This window comes from Trachymyrmex septentrionalis, unplaced genomic scaffold, assembly GCF_001594115.1.
Source record: "Trachymyrmex septentrionalis isolate Tsep2-gDNA-1 unplaced genomic scaffold, Tsep1.0 scaffold40, whole genome shotgun sequence".
NCBI classification, from domain to species: domain Eukaryota; kingdom Metazoa; phylum Arthropoda; class Insecta; order Hymenoptera; family Formicidae; genus Trachymyrmex; species Trachymyrmex septentrionalis.
Window position 1 is genome coordinate 895,212 of NW_017305569.1, and position 17,098 is coordinate 912,309.

A 17,098-nucleotide genomic window follows, 5' to 3' on the forward strand; every position below is an offset into this window, starting at 1 on the left:
TTCCCCCCCCTCTCTCTCTCTCTCTCTCGCGCTTACATGCATTCTTCTTCTCTCTCTGCCACCCATTCTCCCTCCGTCTCTCTTGACCGTCTTTCTCCACCCTCGTTTCGCCACTGTCTCCTTCGGCCTCACCCCGCTTCACGCGTTAGAAGAGCGTAGGTGGGAAACGTGGCGGAAGGCTTCCCGCGGAGCGTCATACGAGACGCGCGCGATATCCCACGGTGCTTTTATTATTATTGATGCCGTGGATACTGGCGTAAGCGTGATAAGCACCCGCAGAGACGAGCGAGAAATGGATTGACGCCGATCGCGCGGTGCGCTGTCATGAGTTGATCGCGCCCGACACCAAGCATGCGGGGTAACCGCGCGAAAAGCGCCTCCTCCGCGCGGAAGGCGCTGAAAGGTAATAATAAAGTACACGTTCCTACACGTACTGCGATCAGGTGCCGTCAGTGATTTTCCGTAAGCGACACGGATGTGCTTTTGAGGTAACAGCGACGAGTTACTTTGTGAAAAAGGGGTGGAAACGGGAGAGATTGACGGCAATGGAAATAAATTGACTCTTGCGATCGAAGTTTAGGCCGTAAGAGTTGCTAAAAAAAGAGATTGAACTTTGTATGAAATTATTTTTCTTTCGATGTAATTCGAACTCCCTTCAGACATTTTCCTTTAAACTGCATTATTAGATATTCTATTTTCATAGGTTTCTTAAACTTTTGGCTTATATAATTATATTAAAATTATAGTGTTTTTAGTATAAAAAAAGAGACACGTACACGATATTTTAGTTGTAGAAGATTAAAATGATTTTGAGATACACTGATTGATGAATAAATTTTTATTACATAGAAGTTCGTCAATTGGAGCGTAAATTATATAAGTAAATGATACAATTTTGTATTTTGCCCGAGACCAGAAAATCATTTAACATTCTTTCCGTGGGCCAAATATATGTGTTCGATATCTTTTTTGTGGTTTATCGTACGATGTAAGAATAGCATATAAAAAAGTGACGCAGAACAGAGAAGAAAAAGATAAGCAAAAGAAAAACTGGAGAGAAGACCATTGTTGGACCACTTTGGAATTAGTGAAGAATCTCAAAGAGAAAGGGATAGGACGACAAAGTGGATCTATGACTAGAAAATCATCGTGGCTGTTGGCCGATGACACGGTTGAAATGTCCAATTTGTTTGATTAATATATCAGCGATATCGCGTGATCTTCGTGCGAGATCGGTTCGCCGTGCGAATAGTGAGCCTATCTGCTTGTAGTGAAAATTATCTGATCCACGCGGTGGAGTAACAACGGGGGCGCGACAGGCCGGACACGTGCCTGGTATACGATTTTCAAAGGGCAGCCCGGGCATGGGGTAGCATATATTCATACGTATCGCGATAATAATGTATCGTTATCGCCGCCTTCGTTAACCAACTCGCGCGCCATCGGCAGCAGCGCGGCGCGGCGGTGGCGGCGGTGGCAGTGGCGACAAAATCAATGCTTTGATTTAATAGAATTCCGTTTCGTTATATCCCGCACATTGCATAAAATTCGTGATTTGTATGGACGCACGCGTACGAATGAGAAAAATTTCCATACTGCTAAAAACCATCGTGTCCTCCGCTATGTCGATACGATAAAAATAATGAAGTTATATGAAGATGTTTACTGAAGAAAAAGAAAGAAAATGAAATATTATCATCACGATGCAAGGTTTATAATTTGTTGACTCTGAGTAAAAAGAGAAGAGTACGAATCATTGGAAACAAAAGGTTTAATTTGTCTTTGTTGTTAATTTTTTTCTTTTTGAATTTAACGATACAAAAGTATGTATAAGATTGAATTAATAATTGCAAATTATATTTGAAGAAATATAGATTGTAATTTATTTTTTAATTCAGATATTTCTACATTCAATATAAATAAAATAAAATAAAGTTTATATCTTAAAGATCTCTCCTTGTTTTATTCTAAATCTCTGAATCCTTCAAATAATTTAATCTTGTATGTGTAATCAATTATGTTTACAAGATTATATCTGTTAGAAAATGATAAAATTATTAAATTATGTTATATGTATAGTAAAAATGTTTATAAAATGGAGGACAAGAATTACAAGTTAGATGATAAACTATATTTTCACTAAAACTTATTTCTATTCTTTAGAAAATGATCAAAAATAAGCTAATTTACATTAATAGAAATGAACATAAATTTAGTATTTAATTTATTATTAAGAAATCTATTGATTATTTGTATCTTTAGCCAATTGCGCCATTTTTATCTCTATTTAAACTTCTAATATAAACTTCTATTTTATGAAATATTGAAAAGTTGATTGTAAAATTGAAAAAGTTTCCTTAATATTAGAACAGATTTGTATTTACGTTAAAGCTTAATTCCAGAATTGTTTAAACGGTTCTGTCGCAAGCTATTTTTACATGTACTTCAGACACTCCTAACGACGGTCATCGCCGTTGTTCCGCTTCCTATGACCGCCATGAATAATGTCGTACCTCTTCGTTCATGCGTAAAGTTTCCGATCGTCGGACGAGAAGCGATGTCAATCGTGCGAGAAACATCAATGCATTGTACATACGACTGATCGTGATCTGCGCGATCCGAAGTGCATTGTCATGTAAAAGTCTGATAGTTTTATTCTTCTGTGCAAACAACAACACGTCCGAGCCGCGCAAGCGAAAAACGCTTTCAAATACATAGAAAAGAATTTTGCAGAAATTTTTTTTGTTATACAATCGGTTTTTTTATAACTATATTTCGTAACTATATTCTTTGACATTGAGACTTTTCTTAACTTTTCTGGACTTTATTTATAATTGTAATTGTACTGTTACGCTAGAAAAATATTTTATCAAATATTTCGCTTAATTTGGTTATGCTCAACAATAACTTCGTTTGTCGTTAAAAAATATTATACTTGAATAAAAAAAATTCTGAAGCAGTCCTTTGTAAACTTAATAGCAATGATGATATTTCAAATAATAGATTAGATAACATATCTTTATATTTTTACCTTTTAAAAAGTATTTGTATTTTTGGACATTTGACAAGCGGTAAAGGAATTCTTTATCGTTCTAGAATTAAACATTTTTCTGCAAAATATATATTTGTGAAAATTTATATCTCTAAACTTGGATGTGGTATATGCCGCGAAAAATATATTTTCCTCGGCGATGTCTTCACCAACGGTAACCGCTTATCACGCACGAGGTTCGCGTATAACCGCGAGGACGAGTCTATCGGCGTTTAGCCGGCTTTCGTGAATGTAAACTAGGCGTTTCCTGCACGTATCGTACAAAGTGCTCGATTCGCTGGTCTTTTTTCACCCAGGCCGATCGATAATGCCATTGCAAACACCCTGTATGTGCTCGGTTAATGTTAATGGCAGGGGCCGGCTCGGTCGAACGGGGTGGGTTGCCCCTTTGCCCGTGAGTTAGAGCTTCCTGAGGCTTTCCTCGCATCCACCGCTCTACCCCGTCCTATCCCGTTCAAGTCTTGCTTGGCTAATGGTAAGGGCAGGAAATATCAAAAGTCGTCTCCACGATCGTTCTTTTTACCTTATTTCTCTCTTTCTTTCTCTCTCCTTTCTCTGTTTCTTTCTTTCTGTTTTTATCTTTAGTTCTTTCTCCTTCTTTTTTTTAATACAACTAGATATCTTTACACATGACTTTCGAAAAACAGAAGATGTAGTTTTGAAATTAATTTAAAAACAAAAATTTTTAACGAAAAACTGAGACAATAATCAATATGATAGATATTTATGTTATTATAGTGGCCGAAAAGATATCTTCTTATCATATAACACACACATTATACTTTATGCAAATTAAGTATAGAAAATTAATATCACTCTATTAATTTTCTATACTGAATTTGCATAAAATATAATGTTGATGAATTTATTACGAGCGAAAGAAAATTTGTAATTTAAACGAAATGTGATCTTCGTAAGTTTAAATTAAAAGCAATATAGTAAATAAAACGAAATATATATTTGACATACACAAATGTAAAATCAATTTGATTTATAAAGTTTTGGTTTATAATGATCTCTTTCTGGAATTTCTACATCTATAATTTCTACACATGCAAAAACAATTATAAAATGATAATTGCTAAATTACAGATGAAAGAAAGGGAGAAGGTGGAAATGAAAAAAATATATTACAAACAATTTACATTTAATTTAAATAATAATAAAGACAGGAATTTATGTTTTAGAGTACGTTGCTTAAACTTACAATTAATCGATTATATATATTGTTTATTCTTTACACTCAAAATAATTATCTATGTATAAGAAATATTTAGCAATATTTTTACAATAATTATTGATATGTTCCGTTGCTACTGTAAGAAAAATATTAAATGCTGAGAACAGAATGGAAAACGATGATGTTTTTTTACAGTAAATCTTAATATCGCGAATTCCTTCTGGGAAGGTCGCAACGGGGTTAATACGCTTATCGTGCGCAAAACGTGATCGTCGAAATGATAAAAGAAAAAATGAATCTGACTCAAGAGAGTAAATGTAATCACTGTTTGTCACGAACAGCAACGCATTCAACAGGTTAAAGCAACACATTAAAAAGAACGCGAATTTATTCGCATGCTTAAAAATCTCTTTCGTATCTCGTGAATTCGGTCACGATATTTCACCGGGATGAACAGTACCAGATACCAGCGTATAAAATAGTAACACGTTAATCTTCTTCTCGCGTGTTCGTGAAAATAAATTACTCTAGAAATGCTACAGATTTACTACAACGGTTTTCTGACGTTACGTGAGTAATTTAGTCTTTTCTTCCTTGGAGGCGTTTATTAAGAATTTTCAGAAAGCCCCTTAGCGATACTTGTTCAAGTGAAGAGCCATAATCTTTTAGAATTTAGAGTCTTGTCTATATAAGAAATTTCTTTTTGTATGATCAAACATTTTAATAGCTTCTGTTAAAATTTTATAGAAACATAATAATGGAAAAGTGTTATTTAAAAAAGCTTTCTTCTTCAATGAGTAAAAACAGCAAGCGATATGTAGTATAGCTTTGGCCAAATTAAATATAAGACACTCTTAATTTATCGCATTTTTTGGGAAAATAAACTTTTAAAAGAGGGCTAACAAAATATTAAATTATTATAAGAATAAATATTATTTTTAGAACTGTTCTTTAATTTTTAATTTTAATAAAACTGTTTTTTATCTTCCGTTAGATATTTTTTATTAGAACGTTTTCACACAACACCAAAGCTGTGTAATATAAAATAAAATAATTGAAATATTAAAATTTTTAATCATCTTATGCCTCTAAATAATTTTTATGAATTTTATAATACATGCTTCGTCTTTATATTATTGAATCATTTTCCTTGTTTTTCTTTCTCTTGCTAAGTAAAAAACGGATGGCTTCTAAATTCTGTCATAAATTTGTAGGCGAAAAATGTATAGTAAGTTTGAAACTTTGACAGATTTATGTAGGACACGCAAATTACAAGCAGTTGGCCGTTTGTTAAGGCTATTCTCCAAATGTTCTCAACTCAGAGTGGTTGCCGCTTGTACTTTTGATACAAAAGAAGTGCAATTAGAAGCAACGTGCACACGAGACGAGCCGCAACGGTGAAAAGACGCACAATCGCGGCACGCTTCGTACGTAAATTTGACCCGAGGGATTCACCGATATATCGCCTGATTTAATTTGTTGCAATTAAGGCCAAGGGTCGCTCGAGCGTACATCGATGCGGAACAGAGGAGCGGAACACAAGGAGGGAGAGGGAGAGGGAGAGGGAGAGAGAGAGAGAGAGAGAGAGAGAGGAAGAGCAGTCTCCACCCGTGGCTCACCGCGCCCTGCTATTAATATCAGTTAACGACACGATATGATCACTTGTCTATACCCAGACAGCCAGCTGCCAGCGGCGGCCGTTTGAGCCGAGTCATGACTCGAACCATGTCGACGCGCAGATCGCTTCGACCGTGATTCGAGCTCATCGATTGCAAGCTGACTCATCGGGACGAACAGTTTCACCTCGACTCATAATTTCGCGAATTCTAATACGCAGTTAGATAATCCTATTCACGGCTTTTAAATTAATTTGTGTTAACACTAACTCTTTTCAGCCAAGCGTCAAATATATGTTGCGCAAATGAAAGAAGGTATAATCAAAGTAAAGAATCTGTGATCAGAAACGTTACGTTACGTTTATATTCGTAAAATAATGTTTGACTTCGAAAGATAACAAAAAATTGCATTTTTTAATATCTTCTATTGTGCCATTACGTAAAGGTATTTTTTAAACTCTTACGTTTGCGGTTGCCGATATCCCAACAATAGCAGATCCGTTCGCGATACGCAAGAAAACGTCATAGGGCCATTACGGCAGTGGCATACGTACCGATAGCAATGGGCGATAGGGAGCGGGTTCTATCTAGCAGACATCCGGCCAGCATCGAAACAAGCCGACCGCGCGCGGATTACCATAAGCATTTATATATGCGCCAGCGCATTATACTTGCATACCCGTCGAGCGAAGGTGCCCCGTTGTCGACGACGGTAGCGCCTCGTATTAGGCGCGGGTACCGCACAGGGGATGCGTGTAGGTGCCCATCAGACCTGGCTACTTACTTACGTGTACCAGCAGGCCTCACGAGCCGCCGACACGCGAGCCTGATTGACTTGTAGATGAGGCGACACAGTCGATATACTCCGGACTCTATACCGTCCGGCCTCTGGAAATGGCCCCCTGGCTGCCACCTACCACCATCGCGGCCACCCCCATGGTACCATGGTTCGCTAGTAGGGATTCCCATGGTCGGCCCATGGGTTGCATCGCGTTCTCTCGCGTCCCCCCTTCTCCCCCCCTCCTCCCCTCCTGGTGATGCTTTCCATTCCTCGTCTCTGGAGCGTTTCTCTCGCTCATCATTCTTTCGCTCTATTTGATTCTCTCTCTCTCTCTCTCTCTCTCTCTCTTCACCCTTTTTATCCGCTCTCTTCGCCCTCTTTCCCAGTCACCGACCGTTATCTAGTTAATTAATCTCCGCCGACGACGGTAGTCGACTAGCGGGGTGGTAAAACTCCCACCGTCGCTGCCGCCGTAACGAGCCGCGGCGACGAAAGTGTCGAGCGGCCACAACCACCCCCTGTTCTCCGGCACTCTGTTCGCTGGCGTGGCGTTTACCCTCCTTTCGTCGGGAAATTTTAATTACGGTGAAAGAAAAACGGACAGGCCTCGTTAGAGTCCGGACGAGTATAGAAAGTTAGTTAGATTTTCGAGGGAGTTCGGAGATTCGTACGATGGAAAAGAGATATCAATTGAATAAAGTACGTGAAGTACGTGATCTTGAGATTTTAATGATACGTGTAATTTAATTACTAAAACGGGCTTGTGTGAGTAAAATAACTGAATCAGAAATTCGGACGTTTTAATTATATTTTTTTGGTTTGCGTTACCTTTAAGATTCACATCAGATGATTAGTAAGAATGATTATAAAGTAACTAATTCCTTTAGGTGATTTCTTGGAGGATTCTAAAAAAGACAAAAAAATTAAAAAGGTTGTTTAATTTTGTTTATTTGGAAAAGACTTTGCTTCAGTAAAAAATTTAAACGTAACGTTAATTTTCAAGAAATGATAAAAACAAAGTAAATAATTTTACATTAAAGCATCTTTTAAAAAGGGTTTATATTCAAATAATTAAAAATCGATATTCTCTTATTATATATTATAATATATATTAATATCTAAAATATTTCATATTAAAAAAAAATTTGTAAAATATATAGTTATGTACATATATCATATTATTATTTTCATGAATACAGATATTAACCAACTTTGAGAAAAATTAATTGATCGTAATATCTGCAATCTTTTCGTTATTCTTCAACTTTGCGGTATTCTTGTAGTATTCACACTTTAATATTCATATTCCTTCCGTTGGTTGTTGCTTCGAGTGTATAAATGGTATAATCATTTCGAAGATATATCAGTAGAGCTGTAGGTAATGACTGGACAAGAGTAAAATTAGACCGACTGTGTACAGATCAACCCTAGGCAGTTACCTGCAGTATTCATTACCATGGGGTAGAAATTTATCGATCTCAACCTCAACAATGGTCTACCGATCGGATAGATAGAACTAGAATTTTTTCCACGGATAGTGCAAACAATTAAGTTTCTAACAATTCCAATTCTTTGAATATTATAGACTATTGTATTAAAAACACACCCTTTTCTTTCATAAAACGCATGATTATTTTTTAAGTAAATAATTAATAAGGTCTTTAAGTAGATTTAATAAAATGTCACGAGTCTGATTTAAGCCAGGGATCTTCTACTGTTTGCTGTACTTTTACTCAACTATGTTACAACTATAAAAAATATATAGTATCAAATTATTATAATATACTATTAGCCGGGATTATCTCCTAAGAGGAACAGTTACCTCCACCAACATTTTACCTTTTAGGACGAGAATATCGATTTGCGAGAGTAAATATCCCCAAGCCTCGACGTCGCTCGCACAGATGTCCGCGAACGTCGTCGCTGCGGTTGGCGTCGCCGCCGCCTCCGCCGTCGACGTCGACGCTAGGCGTCACGACGGCGTCGGCAGCGGCGGTGGTGGCGCACACGCTGCTCCCCCTGATGCGGGGTGGGCAAGTATTGATTGGTCGCCGTAGTCGCCGTCGTCGTAGGCGCCGTGCTAAAGGGTGGCGGAATCGCCAGGCGCCATCACGCGGGCCCGCCGCGACCGTGTCGTCGAGAAGGGCGTCCAGCCAGCGTCCGGCCGCGGTCTCGACTCGCCGAAAAGATGGTCATGATGGCTGGCATGGACGACCATGAGCGCAAAGTCGTCCTCGAGTTCTGTCACCTGCTCGAGAAGAGCAAGCAGCTGTTCAACGGGCTGCGCGACCTGCCGCAATACGGGCATAAGCAGTGGCAGGGTTACTTCGGGCGGACCTTCGACGTCTACACGAAGCTGTGGAAGTTCCAGCAACAGCACAGGTGAGTAATAAAGATAAGGGCAAGAAAAAGGGGGAGAGAGGGAGAGGAAGAGAGGGAGCGTGCGCGCGTGTATGCGTCTGCTTGTGTATATGTGAAAAAGCGAGGGAAATACATAACTTTATGGCGAGGTTTCTTCGATCTTTTGAGGTACACTTGGTGTATGCGTGACGATTTCTCGAATTACTTTATCAAGAGATAAACGTTTCTAAAATGATTCACTGATAGGGGATAAACAATATGCGTGCCGAATATCTGCAGTGTGGAAAATCATATTGATTCAATTTCATAAATTTGCATGCGTGGTGATTAAACGATTTCTGTCGATTTTCTTCGGATGACCTCCATGCCCGTCCGCGATCTCTCACGATCGAGTAGAAACAGGCATATTCGGCACGACAGTGGTGGCGCTCGGCGAGGCATGCCGCAAGATTATGACCATCGTAGAAAATATCGTACGGTATCGTTCTTGGCGTTTTGATGTAGAGTGTACGATATATAATTTTAGCACGCGAACGCGTTCGCGATACCGCAGCACGATACCTGATCATGGTTCGCGGGTGTCACGACGACCGATCCAGATGACGATGACATGAAACAAAGGTCTGCGTGGCGAGGTCCACGTGACTAAGTCCTCGTGTGTTGCGCTTTAAACTTTGTATCTGTTCGTCAGCCAGTCTCACAAGTTTGCAGTAGTACGAGATCGAATGAATCTCATTTCCGTTTACATAACTGGTTGATATTCTTACAATAGGACAACTCAATTTCCGCGCATCGTATTGAAATGTTACATATTGGCGGAAAAAGTTTTCACTTGTTTTTCTCGCTTCTGTCGTTACTTCATTACATGTCGTTGCTAATTACGTTATCGTATAATACGTACGTAATAAGCGGATCTTCAATAAAGCAAACAAGAAAGAGAGGCAAACAAAGGAAGTCTTTTAGTCTCTCTCCGTTCTTTCTGAACTCTATTAATGTTTCTAATTAGGAATGTTGTGATTTGTGTGTGTGCATATGTGTGTATTATAATTGATATTTATTTTATTGTTAATTTTTACATATTTATTTATTTGTCGTGTATATCTATTATATTGTATACATTTATTTTATTGTTGGAGATATGAAGTAAATTGCATTTTGATTTGACGACTGATTTCTTAAGTCGTATAAGTTTATTATAATATTCAAATAGATTATTTTTGATTTAAAATAAATATAAGATATTTAAAGTTATTAATTTTATTTTATTGTCAAGTATTACATATTCGCAAATCTTCTTTCAAGAAAAATATATTCCTAAATCATCTCGTAATCATTAATCTATAAAAATATATTTCGTTATAAACGCCAATGTTCTCAAAACACGCATTTTTCAGAAACGGTAAAAAAGATCATTGACAATAAAAGCCTTAATTTTAATTCGACTATCTATATACAGTAGACATAGAAGAATATGGGGAAAAGTCAATTTTTAGATTTGCCAGTAATTCGGCGATAAAAAAAAATAAGAAGCAGCACGCTCACGTGTACAATTTCGTTTTGTTTTTAGAACGATACTGGACACGAAGTACGGCCTCAAGAGATGGCAGATCGGCGAGATCGCTAGCAAGATCGGCCAGCTCTACTACCACTACTATCTACGTACCAGCGAGACGAGTTACCTGCACGAGGCCTACTCGTTCTACGCGGCGATACGCGGTCGCGCCTATTACAGCCGCGCTGCTAAGGAGGACAGGAGCGATCTGATGGTGAAGAAGCTCAGGTATTACGCCCGCTTCATCGTCGTCTGCCTCCTGCTGAACCGTATGAAGCTTGTGCGGGAGCTTGTGCAGGAGCTCGACGCCCAGATAGCCGATTACACCAGCACTTACGAGCCCGATGATCAGCTCGAGTGGAACCTCGTCCTCGACGAAATCAAAGCTTTCGTCAAGGCCGAGTCCGCGGTCGGTGTCCTGCACTCGGATTCAAACCCCATCGTGCTGACCCACAGGCTCGGTCCGCAGACCTGCCCGCCCGTCGAACGATCGCCACCCATGTGCCTATCTCTCCAAGAGATCCTAATAGTCGGCAATTGCGCCGATCAGGTGAAGTTCAGTGAGTTGTCAATGGACATGTTCAGAATGCTGCAGACACTCGAGCGGGAGCCCAGAGACGACCCGAATCACCTGCACGACGCCTCGCCGGCCGGCCGGATGCCCTTTAGACCCGGGCCCTATCCTGGCCCGGAGAACGGCGCGCCGAGACGTGACAATCCGCACAAGTACCTGCTGTATAGGCCGACCTACAGCCAGGTGCAAGTGTTCCTCGCAAGTGGCTTCAAGGAGCTACCAGCGAACGGCGCGTTACTGCTGTACCTGTCGGCGGACGGCTGCTTCTCCACCGTCAAGCATCCTGAAGAAAGTGAGTGTTTTATCGAGTTTCATATTGACGCTTTTATTGTCCGTTTTATCGCTGCGCTGTCGCAAGTTTATAGGCGTTAGACGTAAATCCCTTTATTTTAAACGGAAGATTCGCTGAAAATAGATCTTGAAGAAAGGGTGACATGCATCTTCTATAAATCGTGCATTCAATTTATCGCTCGATGGGACTGCTAGTTTTAACAAGCTGTATTATTAATAAGTTATCTCTGTACATTATTTAGAAAAGTTAGAAACTTCAGTTGCAATGCTTATGCAAACGTTTAAGTAGCTTTCCATTCGCTTCGCTACCGAAGATGACCTATCAATCATAGGTCAATTAATAATATGCGACAAATATCACGTGAGAAAATGATATTTTTATAAAGAATAAAAATAAGCGATAGAATATAAAGGGGGGAGGCAATCTTGGTTGAAAAAAATTAAACTAAATAATTAGAAATCGTTAAATTTAGATAATACTTTTATATGAAATTGTTTAAGTTATTAATCTTACGTGTTATTTTCTCGTTAACTTGATAATGGTCGGTATTTATAATCGATTCTTATATTTAAAACTATCTTAAGTACAATCTTAAGACGTCGTAAGCCAATCAAAGAGCTGTATTAGCATAAGGCATTACTTAAGATGGTCTTAAAATACATAAGAACGTATGAATACCGTCTAACTATTTATTATTATAAATATTAGAACACCTTCAATGTAACATTTTACTCTGCGATTCTTATTTACGTATTAGATATTTTTACATACAGAAGAAAATTGAACACATTTTACAAACGTAACATTTTAGTACACAAATAGAGTATTGATTAATTCTCTAGGAGCAAGTGTGTTGCAAATTTGCAACGTTCACTTTAAAATTAAATTTGGGATAAATTCGGGATTAGTTACTCTTAAAAACTGAAGATGCAAATGTATGTGAACTGAAATATATAATAATATTTCTAACTGCCAGAAAAAAATCATGCTGATATATATATATAAATACAATATATACATATATATATCACTAGTGTAAATATTGATAGATTCTTCATTTTAAACAATTAATTTTTTAGCAAAATTAGTAAAAAACAATTTTTTTAATAACAAGATATTCCTAGAGGATTAAAATGCAAAATTATTTATTATATCAAAATACAGAGTAAATAACGATCAAGTAAACGCAAATAGTGCAATAACTTTAGTCATACTGTAAAATCGTTTTTTTTTTTCGATTTTTGTATATTTATATGTTAAAACTTAACTTTGTATTAAAGTCCCAACTAATAGATTTGTCATTCTTATCCGGACTTTGATATCGCATAAAATTATTTGGTTTGCAAATCGTTAGATCGCGCTTGAGCGTTATCAATCGCAAGTATCGAGTCCCGCATTTCACGCCCTGCAATCTCGGGGTCCAACCACCAAGTCCATTCCCGCTCTGCTTGAGTCGATCGCGCGCCAGCATAAACGGCGGTCATCCAAAAGTGACCACTGATACAGAGCGGCCCGTTGTACAGTCATGCGGAGTTAAAGCGCATCACCCGCTCGACGAAGCTGAAGGCGTACGCGTGTCGGTCTTTTCGGTCAGTTTCCCCGGTCGGTAGTCCGGTACTTTGGCAACCGATATCATCGTGGAAGTGGCTGGCTGGCTTTCCCGTGCTCTCTCAATTGGAACTGCCACGACACGATAATCCGCGCGATGTCGTTGAGGCCGCAACCACGTGTTTCATATACGTGTACGCGAGCATCTCCCGAAACATCTCCTTGTATCGAATCGACCACGTAAAGTGTCCCAGATTGATTGACAATTTTTCGATGGAGAAAGCGAAAGAGAGAAAGAGAGATTATTCAACAAATTCTGGCTTGATTTTCGTAAATTTATAGAGGATGTTCTAAAAAATTTTTTTATTCAATTTGAGGTGTAAATATGTCTTGCTGATTTACTAGCATCGTTGTTATTGTAAGAAAACAAAAAGATTTTCATGTTAGAATTTTTATGTTATATTTTTATATTTAAATTCTTATGTTAAATTTAATTTGAATGTGTTTTTTATTTAGTTGTTTTACGCTCATCTTGAATTTGTGCGGGATGTATATTTCGTTCATTAACGATGATGAACGATAATAATAATGGAATAGTCATAGCGATTTTGAGGAGGGAGGATTTATAAATGTATAAATGTATCTTCTCGTTTGTAGATATCGAGACCAGTTTTTAAAAATGCATGTTTGATATATTTTATGCAAAATATTTTTGGAAATTTTTATAGATTTAAAACGTAAACATATTTGGAATGGCTTGAGAAATGTGAACGAATGTCTAATTATTGAAAATTTTTAAAATTATTTATCAATGTTATTTTAATAGTAATTAATTAATGTTTATTATATTCAGATAATGCGGCATGAACGTCGAGTCTCGAGAGCGACTTTTGCTATTTTTATGTATTGTCTTCTTATTATTATTGTCTCATAAATTAGTGTATTCCATTATATTTGCACGCGTTATTTATGCTGATAGAACAAAATCAAAGTTACTTGCAATTTATCTGTATGTAACTTTGATTAGCCGCGATTTAAGGAGAATTGAACATTACGCCTTAGATCAAGATTACATATCGGTTGCCACTGCAATGCGAAGGTCTTTAAAGGAAAATAGAGTATCGTCTCAATATCAAGGCTGCTTCGTAATAAAGATTCGTACGATGGTGAATCTAGCTTTGCAATCAATATCAATGTATTAGAAACCAGGAATCCATCGATTACAATAATTGGCAACATAAATAATGCGGAACGGATTCTACGGCTTTTTGATAGAACTGCTTCGAAAAGCATATATAAAATTTTTAGAACGTTTGCTTATGCTTAGAATTAAAATAATGGTTGCGGTGAGTGATGGCAACATTGGGGAAAGTCACGTTTCATATATAAATTGCTATTTATATCAAGAATATCTGAAATATTTTAGATATTCTAAAACAAGATCGTTTATAATGTATTTTAATACGATGAATAAAGTTCTGAATCATCAATGAAAATCAAACAATATACATGTATTAAATAAATATAAATAACAAAGTTTTTTTTTATCATTTAATTAAATTCATATAATCTTCCTAATTCTTGAAATCTTAATTCACGCATCAATTACTACAATATTTGAAACGTTAAAGATCTGAAAGATTCTAAAAAAAGATTGAATCAATTTTCGCTAAGAAAAAGTCATCTCGTTTTCAAGAATATATATCTTATCTCAATTGTAAATCTTGCGAGATATTTCGTGTCAAATAAACACGAGTTCCGGATTTCCGAAGTTTCTCCTCAATGTTGCCTAACATCCGTTTAACGGATCGGCGAACGCAGAATTGCACGATGTTGATAAAATTTTGCGATTTTGCAGTGGGGTACGACCTGGGCGGCGTGTCCACGTGCAGCAAGAGGGATCCAGAACACGGGAAGAGGCCAGCCGGCGGTAAGGAGCCGCACTGCCTGTATCCGGGTGATCTGTATCCCTTCACCAGGAAGCCGCTCTTCGTCGTCGTCGATTCGGACAACAGCTTCGTGTTTCAACAGATACCGCGTTACTTCGGCCAACCCCTGATGGTGCTAATGTCGCCGCAGGACGTACCGCCGACCCTGCGCGACCTGCGACACGGTGGCAGCCTGTTCACCCTATTTCTTCACGCCCCCCTCGCCGCCTTTTGCCTTATATGCAACGTCGGGAGCCTGCCCGTGCAACATTGGGAGCGCTGCCAGCGTTACATCGAGCGATTCCTTAACGAGGCCAGTCAGCTCGTAACGCGTTCCCGATGCGGTAAGGATACTCGACGCATCCTAATTGTCCAAAGCGTCGATCAGATGAAAAGGGCCAACGAACGCGATAGTGGAGGACGATGAATGCTAGGAGAGCCTGAGTCATCTCTCAGTCAGTTTATTGCTGGACGGCTAAAAATTGGCATCGTTAATGAAAAGATTATAATTGAAATTGTAAATTTATATTCATTTTATTTTGAAATAGGAGTAATTACTATTTTATCGATCTGAATCGTCGAATTCAAGCGCTTTTGCTATTATTTTAAGAAACAGTTTTTAAAACATCCGCCTTGAATATTTATCGCAATAATTGAAGGTAGAACATTTCTGTAGGATTGTATCGCGTTCTAAAAAAAGCACATAGTTATCGAAAAAGATTTATTCAAATTGACCAGTATATCGCGTGGTGTTTGATAGTTATAACGCGACACTGAGAAGGGCGAGCAAAATTACGATTTTATCGTTAAAACGAAGGCATATTCGTTGTGCGGCAGCAACCGTCTGGCTCATTGAATACGACTTACGATCGTGTTACAACAATAAACGCATTTGGCCTAGATCCAAACGAATTTATCGGCGAACTCCTGTTCTCCGATTTCTGTACGTCTCTTTAACTCCTGAGTTAATGGATACCTATTATCTTTACCGAGATGAATCAATGTGTTATATCACATGCTTTCTATTCAGAACATTTACTCAAAATACAACCGGATTAGCTTACTGTCACAAATTTCCCTGAGCCAACTCAAGTTGAAAAATCGAAAATTTAAGAGTCTCGGCAAGATATCGCATAATTTTATATATAGAGAAAAGATAACTGTGTGCTTTTTCTTAATTCGCGCCTCACTTCTAGAAAAGCCTGTTTGAAAGCTCAACTCGAGATATCTCGAGAAAATTAAAAAGTTGCGGAGCAACCCCCTTCGAAGTCTCACCGATGAAGGACTAACTCCAAAGAAAAATATACGCTCATTTATTTTAATGCTACGAATTGTAAAAAGAACTGACGTTCGAAGAGCATCTTCCTCCACTAAATCAAATCGTTTCTGAATGTTCGTTGTTTCACAAGTTGATCCGCGATCTCGCAACTCGTAGAGACCAGCGTGCTGCAGTTCTTCGGTGATGACTTCCTGCGGCTGCTGTTGGTGCGCTACGTGTTCTGCGACGTGGTGTTGAACCTGCACCGTTCGTTCAGGGGCCGTCAGCAGAGGCCGCGTTGTCATCCGCCTCTGCCGGACGCGGAAGTCCTCGAGCATCCTACCCTCCACCACCTGGTGCTCGATCTAGCCGCCTGCCTGGACGCCCGCGATCACTTTCCGGAAAGCAACGAGCTCGCCTGACCCCGGCATCTACCCTGCCCGGTCCCCGACACGACGTCCGTGTTACCATCTCACAACCACGATTACGATTACGACTACTGTAATTATAATTGCAACAATAAAATCGTTACACTGAGACCTCATTAAACCGCGTCTTCGCAGTAATCGCGTAATTCGCGGGATCGCGCGGCCGTGTCAGTGAGAATCAGGGAGTCCGGAAGTCCTTTCCCAAGAACTTGGACGCGGCACACCAATAATGGGAATAACAACACGACACAACGCGGCACCGAGGCATGATAATCGCTCTATTTCGCGTAATTGCCGGACGACGGGACTCGCCTACACCGTCCGATTATAACGACAACGCTGCGATATGGAGAAATCCCATAGAAATTCGATCGGCGATCGAGCGAGTATTGCTGCTTACGTACCGACGCTTCGGACTGATAATGTAAAGATTAAATTACCGCTTCTGGTTTTTCAAGAGTTACACACTTGAAATGCGCTCGAATGCTTCAACTGTAACATAGATATATATATATATATATATATATA

General features: G+C 38.7%; 2 protein-coding genes across 2 annotated transcripts in view; one reads left to right on the forward strand and one right to left on the reverse strand.

Annotated features, from left to right (window-relative positions):
* LOC108751040 (DNA-binding protein D-ETS-3-like) overlaps positions 1-6,896 on the reverse strand; it is a 64,097-nt gene extending 57,201 nt beyond the window's left edge. Inside the window, 2 exon segments of the mRNA XM_018490972.1 lie at positions 6,633-6,829; positions 6,831-6,896. Coding sequence (XP_018346474.1) covers positions 6,633-6,829; positions 6,831-6,896 — 263 coding nt within the window.
* A 1,714-nt stretch (positions 6,897-8,610) lies between these two features.
* Positions 8,611-17,039, forward strand: LOC108751142 (protein SCAI). The gene is made up of 4 exons (XM_018491185.1): positions 8,611-9,011; positions 10,558-11,408; positions 14,815-15,228; positions 16,320-17,039. The coding sequence occupies exons 1-4, from the start codon at positions 8,818-8,820 to the stop codon at positions 16,562-16,564; spliced, it is 1,704 nt and encodes a 567-aa protein (XP_018346687.1). The 5' UTR covers positions 8,611-8,817; the 3' UTR covers positions 16,565-17,039.
* The last annotated feature ends 59 nt before the right edge of the window (positions 17,040-17,098 follow it).